The sequence below is a fragment of the Pseudochaenichthys georgianus genome, chromosome 7 (assembly GCF_902827115.2).
Source record: "Pseudochaenichthys georgianus chromosome 7, fPseGeo1.2, whole genome shotgun sequence".
In the NCBI taxonomy this organism is placed as follows: domain Eukaryota; kingdom Metazoa; phylum Chordata; class Actinopteri; order Perciformes; family Channichthyidae; genus Pseudochaenichthys; species Pseudochaenichthys georgianus.
The window spans coordinates 15,379,976-15,400,979 of record NC_047509.1 but is presented as its reverse complement, the minus strand read 5'-3'; the positions used below and the strand labels follow the sequence as shown (position 1 = coordinate 15,400,979).

The following is a 21,004-nucleotide window of genomic DNA, read 5'->3' as shown; positions in this document are numbered from 1 at the left end:
CCCTATGCCAAGGTCCTTTTCAGGAATTCTCTAGGGATGAAAGTGAGTTTCTGGAAACATGACTGATTCTGCACATTAAGGTTAGAAGTTAATTGGGGCTGTAGACAGATGAAATTACATTGATCATACCAGCAGCAGGTCTTATTTTTGTATTCTTACATTAGTGTATGTAGACCTGTTTGCACACCTATCCAGTTATAGGTTTTTTCCAAGTAATCATTGCATTGTGGCACCGTCTGCATCATCCTTGAATTGGCTGTTGTGCGACTAGCCAGATGAGGAGAGGGAGGGGTCTGCGGGTGTCTCATTTTGCTTTCTGACACACAGCTTGTGGGTGAACCTTTAGATGAGACTGGGGAATAGGTGATATAACAGAGACACAAATTAGGAAGTAACAGCAGCCACTGTGCCTTCTATCAGAACCAAGCTTAGAGAAAGTGAGGCCCTTATTCACTAAATTGCCATGCTGGGTTTGCAAATATAACAGACCTCTCTGTGATTATTTCCCCCCTCCTTATTACAGTGGCTGAACCTTCCAGCAGATACCAACACAAACAGTGAATTATACCAGAGAGAAAACACACAAATATAACACACAATGCCAAAACATTGACCACTCGTAACATATATTGAACCGACCATTAGTCACTGTTGTTATGATTGTCCTGCATCTCTGCTTATGTACGACTACATTAAAATACTGCCAAACTCCACTATGTGCAGTGCTGCCATGACATCAACTCGGGGTCTGCATGTTGCTCTGTACCACTCTGAATATTACATTTATCATATTCACCCACAGGCATTAATATTCTTAGTGTATATTGTGTGCCCAAATCTTGTCCGGTAATAAGCTGCCCACTGCTTCTCCATATTACATATATATATATTACATTGTATATTTTAGGTTACATTTTGTTGCATTTAAAAAAATATTTTCTGTGGCTGAGATTGATGGTTCGACCGACTGTTTGTTAATTATTTTACCACTTTGGACTAGACTGAAATATCTTAACACAAGGAAACTTTGTCCAGAAATCCATGATCACCTGAAGAGGAGGGACATGAAAGGGAGATGAAAATGTCAACGTTTTGTGTTACCAATAGCACATACGTATATCTCAGCGTCTCTCTGATAAATTGGCAGACATGTTTGTACAGGCATTGGGACTAGAAGATTCATCCACTGAATTTTCCTGTAGCGCCAACTCAAGGTTGACATTTGTGTATTTTTTGTGAAATGTCTCAACAATTATTCGATCGATTGTGTTTTGGCCTTTTTATTGAAAACCAGACCTGTCACATAAACACATGTTTTTATTTATTGATTTATGGAGACTGCCCTCACCAGAACAACGACCGCTTGGGTTGTTTGTGGCAAACCCTGGAAATAAATGGTGTTTTCTGAAAAGTCACCTCTTGTAATGTAAATAATGATTGTCATCTCACAGAAGGAAAGGTTAGATTTAGAGTGATCTTTTTATACAACCACAAAACCTTTAGGCTTTAATATGTGCGACTCTGACTGCTGAGGCTGTGGTTGAATTTCACTTCCTTGCAAAAGACTGCACTGGTTTGTTTTTGGTAAGTCATTTTATTTCCCTAATCTTGACTAAACCGAAAGGTGGCAAATCAGACAATCCCGAAATGAATCACCTCACTTGTTGTCAACCGAAGTGCTGGCACTTCATGCAAGCATCATCTTTGTTGACCGATTGCTTTTTTGTTGTCTTGATGATGCAGCAGAGAACTGAGGTTTCAAAGACCGAGACACAGAGAAAAACAAATAAGTGAGCTGCTGGGTGATGTAAAGTGTTGCTCTGTCCGAGACACATGTTTGACTCATGCTAAATAGAGGGTTTTGTAAAAAATCTCTTCTGGCCTTTTGTCCTCCTGAGAGTTTGCTCACATTTGATTTGCATGAGTGCAAAACATTTACAAACTGCATGTCTCGAGGACAACCACAGGCAAAGCCTTGCGGCATCTAACAGAGACTGACAGTTAACACACTTGCCCACACACTCTCTCGCACAAGAGCACACTCATAGAAACTAAAACATAAACTTGATCAAAATCACAGTGACATACTTAAACACATATGCATAAAGAGTAAACTGAGCAGTGGGACACACAGGGGTGCTAAATGATGTAACAGTAACAGCCAAGAAGAAAGGGGAGGGGGTAGATTCTGTTAAGATCTGTCTGTCTGTCTTTTGTCTTGTCTTTTTCTGTCTTTGGTTTCCTGTTTTATTTTGAAGGGTGTTCACCTCCTGTTTTGCCTGTTGCCTTCTGTCTGTTTTCCCTCCCTGATTACCCGAATGTGTGCACCTGGTGTCCCTGTGTTTTCTCCTCCCTCCTCACCTGTGTCTTGTTTGTATGATTAGTCTTGTGTGTATTTAAGTTCTGGTTTTTCTGTCTGTCTTGGTCGGTTCGTCTTGTGTTATGACCTGGTCTTCGGTGAGTGTTCTGTTCTGTCTTTGTTTATCGTATAGCCTTGAAATAAAGGAGATATTTTTGACACTTTAATCTGCATTTGGGTCCTGCTTCCTGCACACACCGTAACAGATTCAGTGATACCGAGAGGAAAGAAAACATGGAATGAGAAAATGTGAAGAGGTGATATGAAGAATCATCTGTCAGTATCCATCAGGGTCTTTGGAATAGAAGAGACGGATTGAAGATCTGATTCTGTAACGATAGGAGAGGAGGAGATAGATCGGCACTGTAAATGGAGAGAGAGAAAGAGAGCGCCGTTAGGCATCAGAGCTTACAGAGAAGATAGGAGAGAAGTGTTTAGTAACCTGTGGAGAAATAAAGTGACAGCAGGAGAAGATGCAGAGCCGAAAGAAAAAGGCAGGTGTGAGTGCATGGTGTGCAGATTATATATAAATCACAGATTGATTGACACACACACACACACACACACACACACACACACACACACACACACACACACACCATGTATACATCACTTCAGGGGACATTACATTGACTTACATGCATTTCCTGGAGACTTATCCTAACCATAACCAACACATGCCTAACCCGTAACCTTACCAAGTCTTCACCCTAAAATTAATGATTCCATGACATAACCCTGACCTCCATTATGTCCCCATAAGGGAGCCGAGTCCCCACACATAAACAGACTTAGGTCCCCACAACTATAGTAATGCTAGGACACACACACACACACACACACACACACACACACACACACACACACACACACACACACACACACACACACTCTCTGCTAATTGGTGTAGCATCTTTGATCAATCTCAGGCAGGATGTAGATGTGCAGAGACAGAGGCTTTGTCGGTCACAAAGAGTGCATTTTTTAGGATTCACTACGCTCTGCTGACGTTTGGCTTATCGTGATTCAGTTACACTGAGAGGCAAGGCATGCTGTTGTAATCACAGAAAATAAACGTATAGTATGCACCTTAATGGACAAAAAGTAGCTCCATGCCCAGAAGCACTAGAAGGCAAGGCACACAGAAGATGGAAGGGAGGAAACGAGAGAGGAAGGTGAGGCGAATGGGAGGAGGGAGGATGTCAGGCCGGCTGGGGATAACATTTACGAGGAGCAAGTAGAGGCGGGATAAGAGACATGATAGAACAAAGTAAGCAGAAAAGGACAAATAAGCTTTCAGAGGATACACACACAATGATCAATAGAGAAGTGCAGAGAAGAAAGTGTGTGGACTAGTAAGGGGGAAAAGTATCTAGCTAGCAGAAACATAGTGAGATAGAACTCATGATACAAAGATACAAAACATCTGCAAATTAGTTCATTATCATTTATTACAATTAATGTATTTATTGCATCTATTTCCACAAAAATAAAGTCATAGTATAAAGGAAATAAAGAGGTCAATGTTGGTCAATAATAGAGTTATTTGAGAAGGCTGAAAACAGTCTAATCTGGACATGAAGGTACAGCTATCGGACATTTAGCTTAGCATAGAGCATGAAACAGTTGGCGTGGTTGCGGCCACAAGGTAGAACCAGTTTTCCCTTTTTTAACGGACCATCGACATTAGTAACTTGGCAAAAATATGATGAATCTACATCCACTGAACAGTTTCATAGTTTATTTTTTAGGCCATTGATTGTATTGCCATCTCTAGCTAAGCTCGCCAGCTGTAGATATTTATTTCACAAACATCCTGTTATCAATCTTCTTATTTTACTCGGCAAGAAAGTGAATACGCAGATTTACCAAAGAGCTATATTTGGAAACAGAATTATTTTGCAACATAATCCAATATACAATATATTTGGTATACACACAATATTTCCATGTTAAATCCATTAAGGACTGAACTGCTAAAACACATGACTTTGGCTAACTGTCCCGGCCATGTTGGTGCTTAGGCTACAGCAACATACCTATTACCTTCCCCCTCTGTCTCTCCTTCTTCTCTGTCCTCCACCTCTCATTAGACTTCCGCCCCTCATTAGACTTCCGCCCCATATACAGCCTCCACTTTGCCTATTCAGCCCCTCCGTCTCTCTCCTGAACGTAATGAATGAGGGAGCTCCTCCCGCTGGACGTAGAAGTAGGTATCAGGAGGAGTGGGGGGAGGAGGGGGGGGAGGTATACCCAGTTCTCAGTACTCAGTTCTGTGTTAGCCTGTTCACCCTTTACTATAGTAAAGGGTGAACAGGCTAACACAGAACTGGCCAGAGGAGATACGGTCTGATGGATAGCCAGAGAACAAGGGAGAAAAAGTGAGGGAGGGATGATGGAGAGCTATCGTTCTATTTTCCTTCTGTCTGGCTTCTTGAGGATGAAGACCATTACTCAGTCACAGAGTTAGCCATTGCCTCTGCGCACTGTCTGCTCTATATTTGTCTCTTTCTTTGTCTGACTGTTTTCCCCCCTGTGTCTGCCACCTTCCCTTTGCTTGGATGTATTTGTGTATAACATTTAGTTACAGTTTTATTAATGTATAAATGTCAGCAAATATCATAGATATTACATAATTTACCTCATCACAACATTTACGCAATGATCTGTATCTCTTAAGCCCTTTATTTAATCTCTTATGTGTTTATGCAATGTCATGTAGCTTAGTCACTATTGAGGATAGGTTATTACAGATTGTTTGGATCATCTTTTGGGAATCATCTCCGTATACTAAACTGAGTTCTAGATTGCCAATAGAAAAAATGCAGAAAAGGATTAAAGATGACCATCCAAAAATGAGGACACCCCTCTTGTCCACATTCAATCTTCTAAAAGAGAGCCTTTACCCAACCTTCCTAACTCATTCTCAATGAATAATAGGGCTGGGGCAGTACATCTGGGTTATTAAAATGGCTTTACTTGGGTTATAAGTATGTGTGTAATATGGAAACGAGCGAACACACTGAAGCGGAAAGATGGAGTTGTTTTCAATTATGGCCTACAAAGCATGAACACACTTAGCCGGTGGACCAACCAGAACTTGATAGGGCAGCTGATTGGTGCTTAAATTGACAGGCGGAGATTACAACTGCAGGCAAAGATGTAAATAGATAAGAACCTGTGTCTTTCACTAATTGTGATGTGAAGGTACTCTGGGAGCTCTTAGTGTCATTAACAAAAAAGCGACGAGGACAACATTGGATATTAAGCAACAAGAGTGTGTGCAAGTTGCATTTGTGTGTATGACATTTCAGCATATAATCCCATTAAATGCAGTCAGTTATGGAGTGGAACATTTGGCAGCAGTTCTGTGTTTTTCTGTTGAAAATCAGCCAAAGCCTTTGTTGTGGAGTCAGAGCATGAATGAATGGATTAGATATGAGACAAAGTCACACAAGTGAGAGAGCTGAGGGGACAGCTAGTGGTTGTCTTTCCTGCCTATATGAACTCGATGTGACTTTATTAATGTCCCTATTAATTCCCCGCACAAAGCCGTGAGTCGTGACAGACAACGAAAAGGGCTGAAATATTTTAGGAGAGAGAAATGGAGTATGAGAGTAATGAAGACACATACTGTTGTTGAAAGATAAATATGACAGAATCCCACTAATGCAGCGTTAGTCTCTGCATAATGAAGGTCCCACTTTCAGGAGAAATTACCTTTGTCAAGAAACCACAGCATCCACAATACTGCACAGCCAATGTTGGTGGAAATAATATATGAAATGTAAATAGTATATCAAGATATGTGGTTGATAGAGGGTTGAAGTGCCACATTGTACAGATTGTGAATATTGTCATGCGTGAGAAAATAGAGCTTCTATCTGCTGCGTGAGAACATAGCAGAGGATAGCAGCTCTACATTGTCTCTCTAAATTAGGGTTGAAAGGCAAAGACTGAGTGCAGTGCTCCTTTTCATCAAATGAACGGCATCTGTTTGCCCTTCCCTGCCAACAGACCTTTACACCTTATGTTCACTGCTAATTTGGGTTACATTGGGGCTCATTGTGTTAAGTAGACTGCTGTTTAGTAGACTAAAGCTTTTGAAAATGTTTTTAAATCTAAACTTGAAATATAACTCTGCAGACTTCACCTTACTGTAAACCCCAAATAAGCTGCTTTTCATTGCACTGCTTGATTTGCACTCACAGCATTTTCTATGTGCGAATGAACTACCTGAAGGGATTGTGTTGCTAATTTAACATTAATGAGAAAATCCAGCATGTTGCAAATGTAAGTAGTAAATAAGCTAGAGCGATTACAAGGTGATTATTTGGAAAAGCAATAAAGAGCAATCATCAAACCTGCGTCATATTGCACCTCAGGAAATGAAAACACAAGTATATATATATACTCGCTGACTCTGAAGGTTTCTCATTTCTCTAATATCCAGTCTCTGATTGTGTTATTATGAGTGCTCTCATACTTGTTTGATTTTTTAATTGTATATATTTATATAAATATATGTGTATATATGTCTGCATCTGTAGCATGTTATTGTCTCATTATACCGCACTGTGAATGAATTAAAAGTAAATATATAAGTGGTCATGAACACATCTGTCCATCAGACAGAGGGCTGCTGTGCCTCCTGTCATCATTAATGGACGTCTCTTTAAAATGACTGCTCAGAGGAGAGGACTTCTCATTTCTCTAACCGCCTGCTGCTTCCCCTCCTCTTTCCTCGGTTCCCCTCCTCGACTCCTCCGCTCGCATCTCCTGTGGGCGGGACTAAGACACGAGGATAGGAGTCGAGGAGGAGAATTCGAGAAATGAGAAACCTTCTCTATTGCTGCAACAAACACACACATGCAGCAGCGCAGTGCATCTGTTGATATATTGTTGTTGTTGTTGTGTTTCAGTTGCGTCCGGGTGAAGCCTTCACTGTGTATCACACCAGTCCTACTCTGTCCAGCTTGTCCAAACCTGTGGTGCTGTGGACTCAGCAGGATGTCTGCAAGTGGCTTAAGAAACACTGTCCTCACAACTACCTGACATATGTAGAGGCCTTCTCCCATCATGCCATCACAGGTACTGTACACCACACAGATGCATGCAAAGACAATCATATGCGTCTTTTTCAGATTCTTATATTGTAATGATTACTAGTTTGTGCATATTTCATTAAAATGACCTAGGCATAAGGCATCTCGCCTTATAGATGTTCTTCCCTTTCAGTGATGTCCCCATTCCCCTGTCTATTCACCTCGGCTCCTTTGACTAAGCCCAGCAGTGATGCTTCTGTAGACAAAGATATTGCAAACCAAATGCCATAAAAGGCTTACCAAATGTCACACAAGTTTTATTTTAGGTTTGTGGTTCCACAGCTTAGCTTCTTCAACTGGAAACAGGTTTACACCCAAATCTCTCCAAAGGAGATTTAAAAGGCATTCATGTAAGGTAACGAAAGGAGTGCAGCCTATTTTTGGAGAAGAAAGGGAAAGCTGCGGAAAGAATGGTGGGTTATCGTGTTCACCCCCCCACACACATATATGTATTTGTTAGAAAGCCCACATAAATGCATGCAAGTGTATACACTCACAACCCCAACAGACACACATGAGCAGGTACATTTATCATGTGTACAAAAAGAAAAAAAATGTGTGAACAGATTGCTGTTCTGCACCGCAGGGTCAGCCGCCACTCACTTACGTACACACACACACACACACACACACACACACACACACACACACACACACACACACACACACACACACACACACACACACACACACACACACACACACACACCCCAATTCTGCCACTGCCATAGTTACAGCAGCTCGAGCACCGAGACACAGAGGCTTAGATCTAATTATTCTTATGAATTCACATGCCGATTGTCCAGCTGGATTTCATTTTGCCAGGGTTATAAGCTTCTGGTTAGTCGCGCAAAGGCATATTCACGCGCATTCTGTGTGAATATGCCTTTTTGTTGTTGATGCATATGGTCAGCATCAAAGACACATCAATAAACAGAAGAATGTTGGATCACACCCACAACCTAGAAATGGATTGTGTGTCTGTATCATCTTAGTTCAGTGACCCAGCAGTCATTTTCTCTCTCGGTCTCTCAGTAATGGCACCATTACAGTGGAATAAGCTGCCTGAGGAGATCAGTGTAGCTTCTTCACTTGCTCTTGCTTTTACATCTAATATGTGTGTGTTAAGGTTCATGCTGCCATCTTTTGTTATACTCTTATTCATTGTATCATGACTGATGTTATTGCTCTGTCTCTTTCTTCCCCAATATTGTCGGTAGTAGTAGACAAGATTAGATACTGATACAATCGAATGCTTGTCAAAAGCAGGAAATGGGTCGTCAGACTGTGTGTGCAATGTGATTATAATTCTGATCCAACACAGTGAAGGGTCGGGATGAATGGTGTTCCCTATATCACATCTGTGAATGCTACTCTAGTTGACAGGCAAGCCAAGATTTAGCGTCAGTGTTTGGAAAACCCTTGAATAGTTGTCAGTTTAAGGTATTTGTACTTAATTTGAATATCCAGTGTGCAGTACATTTACTTGAAAGTTTTATTTCCAAGTTATTTGCATATTATTGTTTGCCAGGCTAAATATATGATGAACTAAGATTGATTGTCTTATAACAAATACATATAGCATACTTATAACGAACCAATCTAAACATCGATGGTATGATTAGGTAACCATTTCTTGCTACAATCAACATTCAAGAATGACAATTTAAAGCACATGTCTTTTGTAACTTTGAAGACTGAGTGTCCTCTTTCTTAATTCAGAAGTTGCTTAGTGTTGCTTTAATTAAAAGATCTTGATACTGTTTCTCAACTACACCTTTTAGATGTTCTTATAGCAGTGCTAGCAATTATGGCAGAGAAGTAATGTGTAAGATAACACTTAATATACAGTAGGCACTGGCAGACTATAAACATGTTATGCCTGGCAGTGAAGGTACTTTAGTGACGGAGGCCATATTTTCACCCTGTATCAATAATGTGATCAGTTACCAGACAATGACAGCTGACTTTTCATCCACATCAGGTGATTGTGTTGTGTGCATTCAGTCAATATTCTTACTATGATAAGACATGGCAAAAGCACTGTAGGTCAGCAGGTTCGAAGACTTCAGGTATCAGACAGTCACTAAACTGTCACCTGTTGTCCTAACCTCATGTTCATGTACTTCCCCATGGCTTCAGCTAGATTGCATTTACATACTGAGATCATGAAGCAGGCTAGAAGACCTCAAAATGTGGTCTTTCAGATTGCATTACAATCCAGCTGCATGAATTTACACCATGCAGTAATCTATTTTTCATTATCATGATAATATAAGCAGATGCAGGTCACAATGTTTTTATCATGTGAGAGTTACAGATGATGCAGATAGGATGTAGACCTAAGGGAAAATTCAAGGTTAAAAGTTTAAGTGGACAAAGGTGGCTATGGGCTACACACTTGGTAAGGATGTAATATAGTAAAGGCCTTTAGGGACAGCATGGGCTGAATTGCTCTGCTATCAAACGATTAATCCAAAGGGTATTATTTTAAAAGGAAGTCGTTACCTTCCTCCCTTTCAAATTGCTTTTTGGGCGGGCTTAAGTGTCATTATTGTCCTATAGCCAAGGAGACCTGTTTCCCACTTGCCCACAGACGTTGTTGATAAGCAATTAATTTTGAAGCCAAATTGAGAAAAGCGATCTTCATTGAAACAGCTTTTGTTTTTGTGTCTCTTTTCTCCCTGTGACGGCACTACTTTCCCTATCTGCAGGCAATTATTAGGAGTTGCATTAAGTCTGTCTGAGGGGAATTGATTTGAGCTCATTTATCTGCTTTGTCTAATTTACACACACACACACACACACACACACACACACACACACACACACACACACACACACACACACACACACACACACACACACACACACACACACACACTACGACGACACAGACCAAGGACGCTGTTTTTTTTTGGAACACTTTGGGACTGATGTTGGCAAACACACACCAGAGGGCTGTTGGAGACATGGGTTAAAGAGGTTGATGAGTGTGTGAAAAAAATAACTGTAACTGGGCCCAAAATAAATGGAAAATGATTGTTGTTGTTTCCCCAAGATAGTTGTGCTCACACAAAATGGGTTGTTCCACTTCATGTGCCGGAACCAGAGAGCCACTGGACTCTGAGGAGAGGGAAATAATCTGCCTTATTTTCACACACACACACACACACACACACACACACACACACACACACACACACACACACACACACACACACACACACACACACATACATACATACATACATACATACATCACAAAAGCTAACTGGTTTGTCATGGCTTAGTCTCCCAGACAGTGGAGACTTACACACTGTAGAGGCAGCTATTGTCTGCATTGTTCCGGTCCATCTGGTTGAAACGCAAGTACTGGCTGACAGTTCTGTCCTCAATTAGCTTGCCTAGGTCCAGTGAGAGCTATACATCACAGCTCAAGGGTAAACGTTTGAGTAGTAAAACATATAATTACTGCTACTGTACCTTCTGATATAATTGTGAGTAGTCTGTCCTCATACTACAAGGTATTTGTTGGGGAAATATTTATAGGCCCATAACTTTGACCCAGTTGATCAGTTTGTAATGACCTCATTGAGCACAGCAACCTTGGCTGCTGTGCTCTCTGTGTTTTGTCTCCCTGTTCCTGCCTCTTGGCATCAGCTATTGGAGGTATTTTAGTGCTTTGCCTGTTTTTTCTTGTTATGCACAATGTTGATTATTCTCTCAGGACCAGCTAAACACATGGGTCTAGGGTAGAGATCTTCAGAATTGGTTGGCAACCGATGTGTGAACATGTCTGGTCAATTCTCCGGCCGTTAACTTCATAATATACCTATATCTCCCGTGTCTCTCTGAGTTTCGTCTCCATTGCTCCAGAAGTTTCCATCACAGTATCAATCACTGAATAAAGCTTGTTTAATAAAATAAATGACTTTAACAATTAAATATATACTTATACAAACACTAGCCGTCCTGATAACTAGCATCTATAAGAAATGTAATTCAATACTTAACTTTCTAAATGTTTAAAACTTGCATCTGATGCATTTTTTAAACTAAAACCTATTTCACTTGAGAGCTGCAGTTTTACTTGTGCAACACACTCTCACTCCCTAAGCGTCCAATAGCGACGTTTGGTCAGTGTCCGTGGCGTCCAATTGTGACGCTCCTTCAGCGTCGCAATAGCCAGCATGTGTAGTTCTGGGGACGGGGTGGGGGAGGGGGGACGCGGTGGACCCGTTCAAATCCAGTTTGACAGTCTGCCGTGGTTCCATCCCATTTCAAGTGCTGTTTGAGAATCGGCTTAACCCTCGGAGCACACTCTCCAATCACAGAGCTTGAGGACTATCACAGGGTTTGTCAAACAGAGCACATGGTGTAGTCCAAATGATAGCTGGGGATTCTGGGTAGTGTAGTGTCTTCTGCCATCCTTTACTCCTGGGAATGGACGCTCACATTGCCTTTAAGGGCAGCCGACACAAACGAATGCCGTGCTTCCATGAGCGTCAAATCCCGACGCAGATGGGAATACATTGCAATCAGTTGAAAGCTATTTGCGTCCCTTTATGACGCTGAAGGAGCCTAGGAGCGTCACAATTGGACGCCACGGACACTGACCAAACGTCGCTATTGGACGCTTAGGGAGTGAGAGTGTGTTGACTTGTGGGACTGCATGGGTCAGCAGATGAGTCAAATGTATGAAAACATGGGAATACTGACTAGAAGTCCAGTAATGAGTTCCAGTTGTAGAATATGCAACTGTTAGGGGGCCGGGATACATCAACAGAAGTGCCAGATGGTGAAGAGCTTCCCATGTCCCCTCACCCAGGGACGTACCAAAACTGAAATTCTGCCAGAGACTTCGAGATAGAAAAGTCCTTTTATGCAAGCGCCTGAGGGCGCAATACAAAAACATGTTGGTCGTAAAACATTAATATACAGTTATTATGATTAAAAGAGGAGGTCTTGATACTGAAGAGTTTCGAGACACTTTAGGATGTCTTGCTGACAACTGCCTCCTCAGTTTGTATAAGCAAGACACCACTAACCACTGCACTGATTCAAAAGAATACATGCCACATGAACAAAAGTCATAGTACACTGACAAAACTACTAACTGTACGAAAATATGCACAGCCAGTCAATCGAGTGCTACAATTCTAAAACTGTTTCACAAACCCCTTCTCCTTGTTCTGTTAGAATACAGTGGTATACAGTTTTAGGGAACATGGACAAAGGACTGATGAAGTGATTTTACTCTACCCTATGTTGCTGAGGTCATGATGATGTGAACACTACAGCTTGGGGCATGTTACATTAGTTTTTACCAAAGGTTTGAGAGGCACTTAGCCCATGCTGGGTCCACTGAGGATCACAACAGACCTGCCTTCGTCTATCACACCATTACACACATAAATCCCCTTCACCCTTGGGCCTGTTGTTATGAAACCTGACTCTGTTAAGGAAATATATAGTATATATATTTATACAGTGTATATACTGTATATATACATTTGATGCCAGGGCATTAATGTACGTCTCCCTTGTATTCCTATGTTATGCTCTGTTTCATTATTCTCTCTCTTGCAATACTAAGACAGATGTGCTCATTAGCTGTTGATGAGTGAAGGAACAACAAACATAGTTATTGTGTCCAATTATCTACATTTTGAGTTTGTATGTATGTGATAAAGCGAGACGCTGAAAAAGACACTTTTTACTATGTGCATGATATTAGAACTGGAGAGAGAGAGATACAGAGCATGCAGGGATGTCTTCTGGAAGGAAATAGGAATGTATGGAATGATATGGAGAGTGAGCTGCATGAGTAATGAGTCTAATTATGATTTGGGCATGGTACAGAGCCACTGCAGGTATGATGGATTCCTCTTCTGTCTGCACCGGTGAAGGACACAGCTCCCCTACCCAATGTGTGTGGGTGTGTGGGTGTGTGTGAGTGTTGCATATTGCCTTTGTGTTTGTGTGAGTGCAGCTTGATTGTATAATCTGTTTACTTTGGGTAATATGTTAAATGTGTGTGTGTCCGCAGGGTTAACTTCCAAACTCTGTAGTTAAGATGCAGCAGATCAGGGGCCTCATTTATAAAGCTTTGCGTAGGATTCACGTGGGAAGCTTGCTTACGTAGGACAAAGCAAATAAATACGCACAGACATTTTCCGATTCATAAAACACTGCGTACCGGTGTTGTGTCACATTATGCCTCCCCGTCATGAAATGCCCCCCTTGTCACGGGAACGCGCATTTCTAAATGACACGTTTACACCTTAAAACGATGTTTAAAACGAAAAGTAAACGTTCAGGGTTTTTATTAATGGTAAGACTGAGTTGTTTAGTGGTAGCTCATAGTCTTGATTCTTCTGGTTTAACTTTTCGCTCCGTATTTGAGGTGGCGAAATTCATTCGTCACTTCCTTTTCAGTTTTTGGTTTTTTTAATCTTTTTTTTATCATTGTTACGTCCTGTCTGTATAAACGTGCTTTAAAATGTATTGTTTAATTTTACATAGTTGTCATCTAATAATCAAAATATATGTTTTCAAATGTTACATAGTCTTTGTCAGCATATTATTATATATACGCTATGCGTACAAAATAAGTGTCAAATTCATGAAACTTGCTCCATTTATTGGTACCAGTCCTAGAACCATACCCTGAAAAATGCTTGACGGTGGGATTCATAGAAACATCTTTTGGGGGGGGGGTGCATTTTATTTTATTTAAATAAATAAGTGGTCCGAAAAAAGTGAATGACAAAATACACATTAACCTTCCTCAGGCAGTGGGGCAGTGTGTCTGCCGGGGGAGACCGCCCCCATGATGAGAAAGTATCGGGGGATCCCTGCGGAGTGGAGTCAATTCATGTTTATGTTTTGACGTGGTGGTTTGTGTTCCAGCTGTCAATCAGCTGTGCGCAGCGTCTTCACTGCAGCCTGTGCGTCTTAACCCCCCCCGCAGCTCCACCACAATATCCACCAGTTAAAGGAAATAAATTATTGTGGAAATAATGTGTTGAGTTATATCAGCTGCCAAATCTACCAAATATATAGTGTACTGTTCTTAGTTTCCATACCTCCTGTGTTTTATGAGCGACTTATCAAGTCTTAGCAAACGGCATAAAACATGATTAAACATGATAGTATAAAACCATGCTCGTACATGAGAGGTAACATTTTATTTATGGTATTATTTTCACATATTTCTCTCCATTCTTCCTTCTGCCAACGGTGTCGCAGTTTCTCGTCTCCCTTTTTTGTGCGTATACGCATGGGTCAGAGTTTGCGTGGAGGACCGAGGACCGCACATTTTCCCGTCAAGTTTGTTTTTTATAAATCGCACACATTGCGTAGAAACTGGCGTAAGCCATCTTTTGAGCGTACGCACCGTTTATAAATGAGGCCCCAGAGAAGTGGCAGACTTTTTATTGTACTAAATTGTGCTAACCAGGAAATACACACCGTATGCATGGAAATCACATGGTAAATCTCCAGCATAAACGCACCCACGCATATCTGCAAACACATTCTTCACACATGCAATAGCTTAGTCCTCACATTCATACAGGGTTGCATATTTTTGAAATGCATCTGCAGAATCAGTTAACAGTGGATGACCACTGATTATATATTATCATATTATAACACCAGGGAGTTTAGTCTATCTTGAATGCAAGTGCAACTGTACAAGGTAATTGAATCCTAACATTGAATCCAAAGGTAAACGGTAGCACACATAGATCTTCAGGATAAGATGGACTTTTATTAATCCCTCGTGGGGAAATTGTTTCTCTGCATTTGACCCATCCTGGTGTTAGGAGCAGTGTGCTGCCATTTTGAACGGCGCCCGGGGAGCAGTGTCAATAAAGTTGAGTTATCTCAATTTGACCAATATATTAGTATACATATAGATTTATTTAATATATTATTTCTGTATCCAGTCTGGCGCACTTGGAAGTTTGCCTACTGCTGTTTTATGTCTTCTGAAAAAGTATATCTTATGAAATGTTCTTAATGACAAATACACATGCTAAATTGTATTACCATGCTCTTATAGTATTATTTTTGCTGTATAACAATGTATTAAATTGCATGTAAAGATGCCTATTTTATGAAGTAAGAGGAGGAACTTTATTTATGTTGCTCTCCTCTTGCAGGACGGGCGTTGCTTCGTTTGAACGGGGAAAAGCTAGAGAGGATGGGAATCGTCCAGGAGACGCTGAGGCAGGAGGTCCTCCAACAAGTCCTCCAGCTGCAGGTCAGAGAAGAGGTCCGCAATCTGCAGATCCTTAGTAGAAGTAAGTATCGTGTGTGTGTGTGTGTGTGTGTGTGTGTGTGTGTGTGTGGAAGGAAGGAAAGTAGAGAGCAATTTGGCTAAATTGGGTGGAGGGAGTCTGAGACCACGCGCTCCTACCGTGACATACGTGGAGTTGGACATGGAAGTGCAATTGTTTGTGGCTGCGTGGGGCTTTATTGAGCTCTTGATTTGCTGCCTTGCCGCTGAACGATGGCTTTGGTAAACACTTTTATTATCCAGCCATCAATAAATGGCTCAGTCAATCACCACTGACCTTGATTCAGCAATTTTCTTCTTGCAAACCTGTTTCAGCTGTCGTTGTGCTTGTTGTTGGTGATTGTTGTCCATGTTCATTCATGGCTAGGCAACTCATCAAAGTTACATTTCCACACAATCTCCTTCCTCTCGTGCTGGATTTCCAAAGTTTAAATCATTCAGTTTTGCAATGAAAGGTCAACCAAAAGTTCCTGGATAGATACACAGGGGTTATCTTTTGGAGAAGTCTACTATAAGTAAAAATTGTATTGACTTTTCAATGGTATTAAACACTTATTAAGTCATATTTAATAATTTGATGGATGAGTAGTGTCTTGTATTTTTTTCATCATTTGTGTCAAATGCTCTTTGGCTTCCAGCTTTTTTACTCCCTTATTACTTGGGGACAATAATCTTCATGATCATGACCTTTTATCAGCAGCAGCATCATGAGCTCATGTCTTGAAGGAAGGGATGTGCAGCATGCTTTAGTGGTTTCCAATGTACATCAGTAATTCAGTTTTCAAACTAATGTCTGGAGGTTTTGTCTGCTCTCTCCTTATTCATGGAGCACCATGGAGTGCAGAACATTTTCTGCAAAAATAATTAAATGAGAACAAGTACTTAAAAATGTTCTCCAAATTGTGCAATCTGTCTTGACATAAATAGAAGCATTTTTTAAATGCAGTGCAATGACGTGTTTATGCCACCAACTGTTCATTATGAACTGATAATGTGAGGGCTCTTACAATCACCGGCTTCATTCAAACAAGTAAATGAAGTGGTCTTTGCAATCTGTCATGCTCACACTCTCATTTTCTGATCATTCACAGTCTGCGTGGAGATAAAAGCTTGACAGAAATGATATAAAGAACTCTTGGTTTGATGCCCATTTTAATCTATCCATGACCCACCTTTGGGACCTGAACGTATTTTGTAGTGACAACATCAACAGTGTATGGAGCCAGAGATTTTGAGAGAGCTCCACAACCCCACAGCAAAATGAGAAGTGAGGGTGAGGAAGACGGAGATCGGTAGATACGATTTAAAAGATAAGAAACCTAGTCCTACAAACCTGAGATCTATGGAGACTTGGCATGTCATAGATATGGGCTCCTGACTGTGAGCTGACATTTAGAAATATAATAAATTCATCCGAAGACATTGAATAGCATGATATACAATATTAATAGAACAATTTAGGAAAATAACTACTGCAATCAAAGAACAATCCTTATCTGTCTGAATGATGAACAAAAAACAGATACTGGACGTTAAGTTATTGATTCTTACATTTGCAAAGGCCTTTGATTAGAACCACTTGAATCTCCAATTGCAATTACAGAATACGATTGGCAGTCATAGAAGAACAGCCAATATATGAAGGACTTAATTGGGCTGTTATTCAATTATAATCGACATTAACAAAGACCACACACAAATCACCCTTTCTTTGAGCTAATGATGATGCTGAAAAACACAGTTGAAACTGACTATTTTGCATAAACGTTTAGCATTTCTGCCTCAAACTTTCTCAAGAAAGTGAGAGAAACTTAATGATGGACAAATTGGGATGGTATGCAGCAAAGGTACCTGACCAGTTTTATTTGTCACTTAATGTTTAAATATTGGATCACCAGAACTAACTCCCTCAGTGCTAATTTATTGTCTAATCTCTTTCGTATTTGCTCATTCCTCTCAAACTTTCCATTGCATTCATGCCAATCAAGCATGTTAAATTTAATCAAACTGAATTAAATTGAGGGATGGAATGCAATTGACTAGTAAGGAGAAATAATTAAAAAGTTGTCGGACACTTCTATTAATAGAGAAATGCAATTTGCCAGTTCACCAGGCTCTGACTCTAAGCTATAAAGGCAAGCTAATTTGGTGGCCTTATAAAACACCTGAGGTTCACAGGGTTGGAGGGTATTCAGAGGTGATAAAAGAAGGATGGTGTGAAGCAGCTGCAGCGGTGATAATGAGGGTTGTTTTAACTGCTGAGTGTGATGAGGTGGTGATACGGTATTGGGTGAGGGCAGAGAGGATAAAAGTCTGAGTGTGGACATGAAAAAAAAACATTATGACCTGTCCTGTCATTATCTACTACAGCATGACAACTGACACTTCAGCAAAGTTTATGCAAGCGTCAGGCTTATTCGTCTCTGCATCGCTATACCTTTAAACAACTTAAACCCAGCATGATTATGGCAAATTGCAAAGTGGCTATGGGGATGGAAATGTGAGTTTGACTACAACTTTGTTCCAGACTGAAAAATCGTAGCAACTATTGATAGATTTCTTAAAACTGTTAAACAGACATTAATGGTCCCCAGAGGATGAACTCTATGGCTTTTGGGCTCCATTGACTTTTCTTAGCTATCATCCCATGATATTTGCGGTTTTGACTCAAATGTCTCAGAACCACAATGAATTGTAATAACTTTGAGAATGGTCGTGACAGCGCCATCCTCTGGTCAGCATTTACATTTGACCAATATTTAGTTTTCTAACATATCTGTAAAACTAAAGAAAGTTAGCCAAATTGTGTAAAAACATATGCTAAACTGAGAGAGTAAACATGGAGCATGTAAACTGTGCAGCTTCACAGAGCTACTAGCATTGCTGTGGTTGAGAGACTGTAAGATTAAGAAACAATAATTGTGCTGATTTTGTTAGAAAAGATGATGTTTCAACAAGAAAAGTGATCTGTTTAGAGAAGCGATGGTGATTGTGAAGTGGAGGGATGAGGGCTGGAGCTGAGAAACAAGACGCCACTCTTCGCACAATAACTAAAGCAGTTCAAACTGTAACCTAACACACACTTTTAGCTGTTGTCCCTGAAAGATTCTCCCAATACATTTTCAATTCTGGTGTGATTTAGTGGAGCCTTGTGTCATACTGCCTGTCAGGTCTGATTAATCTGCAATGGATTTACCAAAGATTAAATATTGATCCCACAATAACTGTTGAAAGGAAGATGAAAATACAAATAAGATTGAATGTGATATGTGTTTTTTCTCTGATCTGAGCTGTGATGGCACGATTCAACACGACCCTTGCAAGACTCAGGGAGCTTTCTAAAAGCTCTTTTCTGTGATTTCTTAAACCTTTACAAGCAGTGTGAGCTCTCCTGATATCTCTCTAACTCCTTTTGAAAATATAAAATACAAAATGATAAGGACAAATGATAGAAAAGTGAACTAAAACACATGAGAGATGATTTTAATAGAGAGGCGAAGTCACGGCCATCTACTTCCGGTCCATGGGACCTTATTTCGGAAAAATGATGTAGGCTATTGAAGTCAATGGAGAGAGAAAACTTATCTTTCGTTCCCGTTTGAATTGTGCCATGAATTACACATAATGATGTTTGTCAATCTTAAAAAATTATTTCCATGTCAAAAAAGTCACAGTTTGTCTTAAAACTGTTGAAATATAAGACTATGAAAAATACGCAACTAGAAAGACTACAAATCCCAGAATCCCGGTCCCGCATGCTGGCTCTTACGGAACCGACTAACTCCCCTTTTCTGTATGTACAGCTCTCAACATGCCCACACTTGTAGTGATTTTCACCTCTTTTAATACTTTTCACCTCATTCTGAAAGAAAGAAGTGAAATGTGCTAACATGACGGCCGTCTTGGTGTGTGGTGCGAGACGTGAGATGTAGTTCTCATTCATAACACTCCGTTCGATGTCTCACTATGGGATGCGCCTCATCGCGGAGCAAACGGAAGCATCAATCTCATTACGCTAATCCTGATTGGCTGGTGATCTTGACGTCAGCGTCAGGGGAAATCACCCCCTATAAGTATCTTGCGCTACAACGCATGCGTCATTCAAACACCTCTTCTCGCTTCAGAGCACATCTCACAGTAGCCGGGCAAGCTTCACTGTCCACAGACTGAACCCAAATACCCATTTCGGTCGACGGGCGCTCGCCGGCTACTCCTTCTGCTTCGCAGGAAGACGGTAGTACTAACGCTGTTAGTATTTAAAATCGACCTCGCCCTTCTCTTCCCGGGAAAGTAAGGTAGGTCTGCTTTTTTAAGCTAGCAGCACACCTGTTGCTAGCTCGCTCCCTCTCTACCGACACCACGGTAGCGAGGAAGTTTTTTATTTTCTCCTCTCCACGGAGGGGAAAAGGATTTAAAAAGGAGCATACTGCCACACCAGTCAGTATTCTCCGGGAATAAAAGACCCACACCGTCCTTTTTCTCCGGATTAAGGACAAGGTGGTAATACCTTTTTCTCCCGTCCCACCTGTCGAGAGCGGGCCCTCTCCACGCCACGAGGCGACCAAGATGGACGCCCCTCTCCCTCACACCAGAGGAGTCAGGGACTCGGTGGCTCGACAGGTCTGTTCGTCCTGCCTCGGGCTGGAACACGCCCGAGGCGCGATCGACAACCCCGGCTCATGCGGACATTGTGTCCGCTTCACCGTTAAGAGCCTCCGCCGATGGTTAGCAAGACAAGCTAGCCTGTCGGAACAGGACCCCCCCCATGTCCATGGACCTGCCGGCCGGCAGTCAAGACATGGGGGCGTCCGCCACAGAGAGTGAACCCCTCTCCGTGTCGGTCTGGGGCTCACTATCTGCTATAGAACCGGAATCCCACGCCCTGGCAGGCCGGGACCCGGTGACGGCAAGACACGCGGGAACGGTTTCCCGCGCTCCACCAAGCTGGGGCTCCCAGTTAGACCTCACCATGGTCTCACCCGCGGAGGATGTCCTCGGGCTGGACTACGAGGAGGAGGACGAAGAGGAGGACGCCTTGGCGTTCCTCCTGTCCGAATCGGATGAACAGGAAGAGGACACCTTCATGTCACCGGCTCAGGCTGCAAAGCCTGAGGCAAGTGCTGCTCTCCCGGGCGATAGCGCACCAGCTTCGCCCGGTCTGAGCATGGACCTGCAGGCCGTGTGCAAACGCGCTGCGGTCAGACTCAACGTTCCGTGGCCTGAAATGGCCAA

At 41.6% G+C, this 21,004-nt stretch overlaps 1 protein-coding gene across 1 annotated transcript in view; it reads left to right on the top strand.

Annotated features, from left to right (window-relative positions):
* The window catches only part of samd10b (sterile alpha motif domain containing 10b), a 54,996-nt gene that overhangs the window by 21,500 nt on the left and 12,492 nt on the right, over window positions 1–21,004 (top strand). The window contains exons 3-4 of the mRNA XM_034086272.2: window positions 7,282–7,450; window positions 15,636–15,776. Coding sequence (XP_033942163.1) covers window positions 7,282–7,450; window positions 15,636–15,776 — 310 coding nt within the window. The remainder of the gene's footprint in view (window positions 1–7,281; window positions 7,451–15,635; window positions 15,777–21,004) is intronic.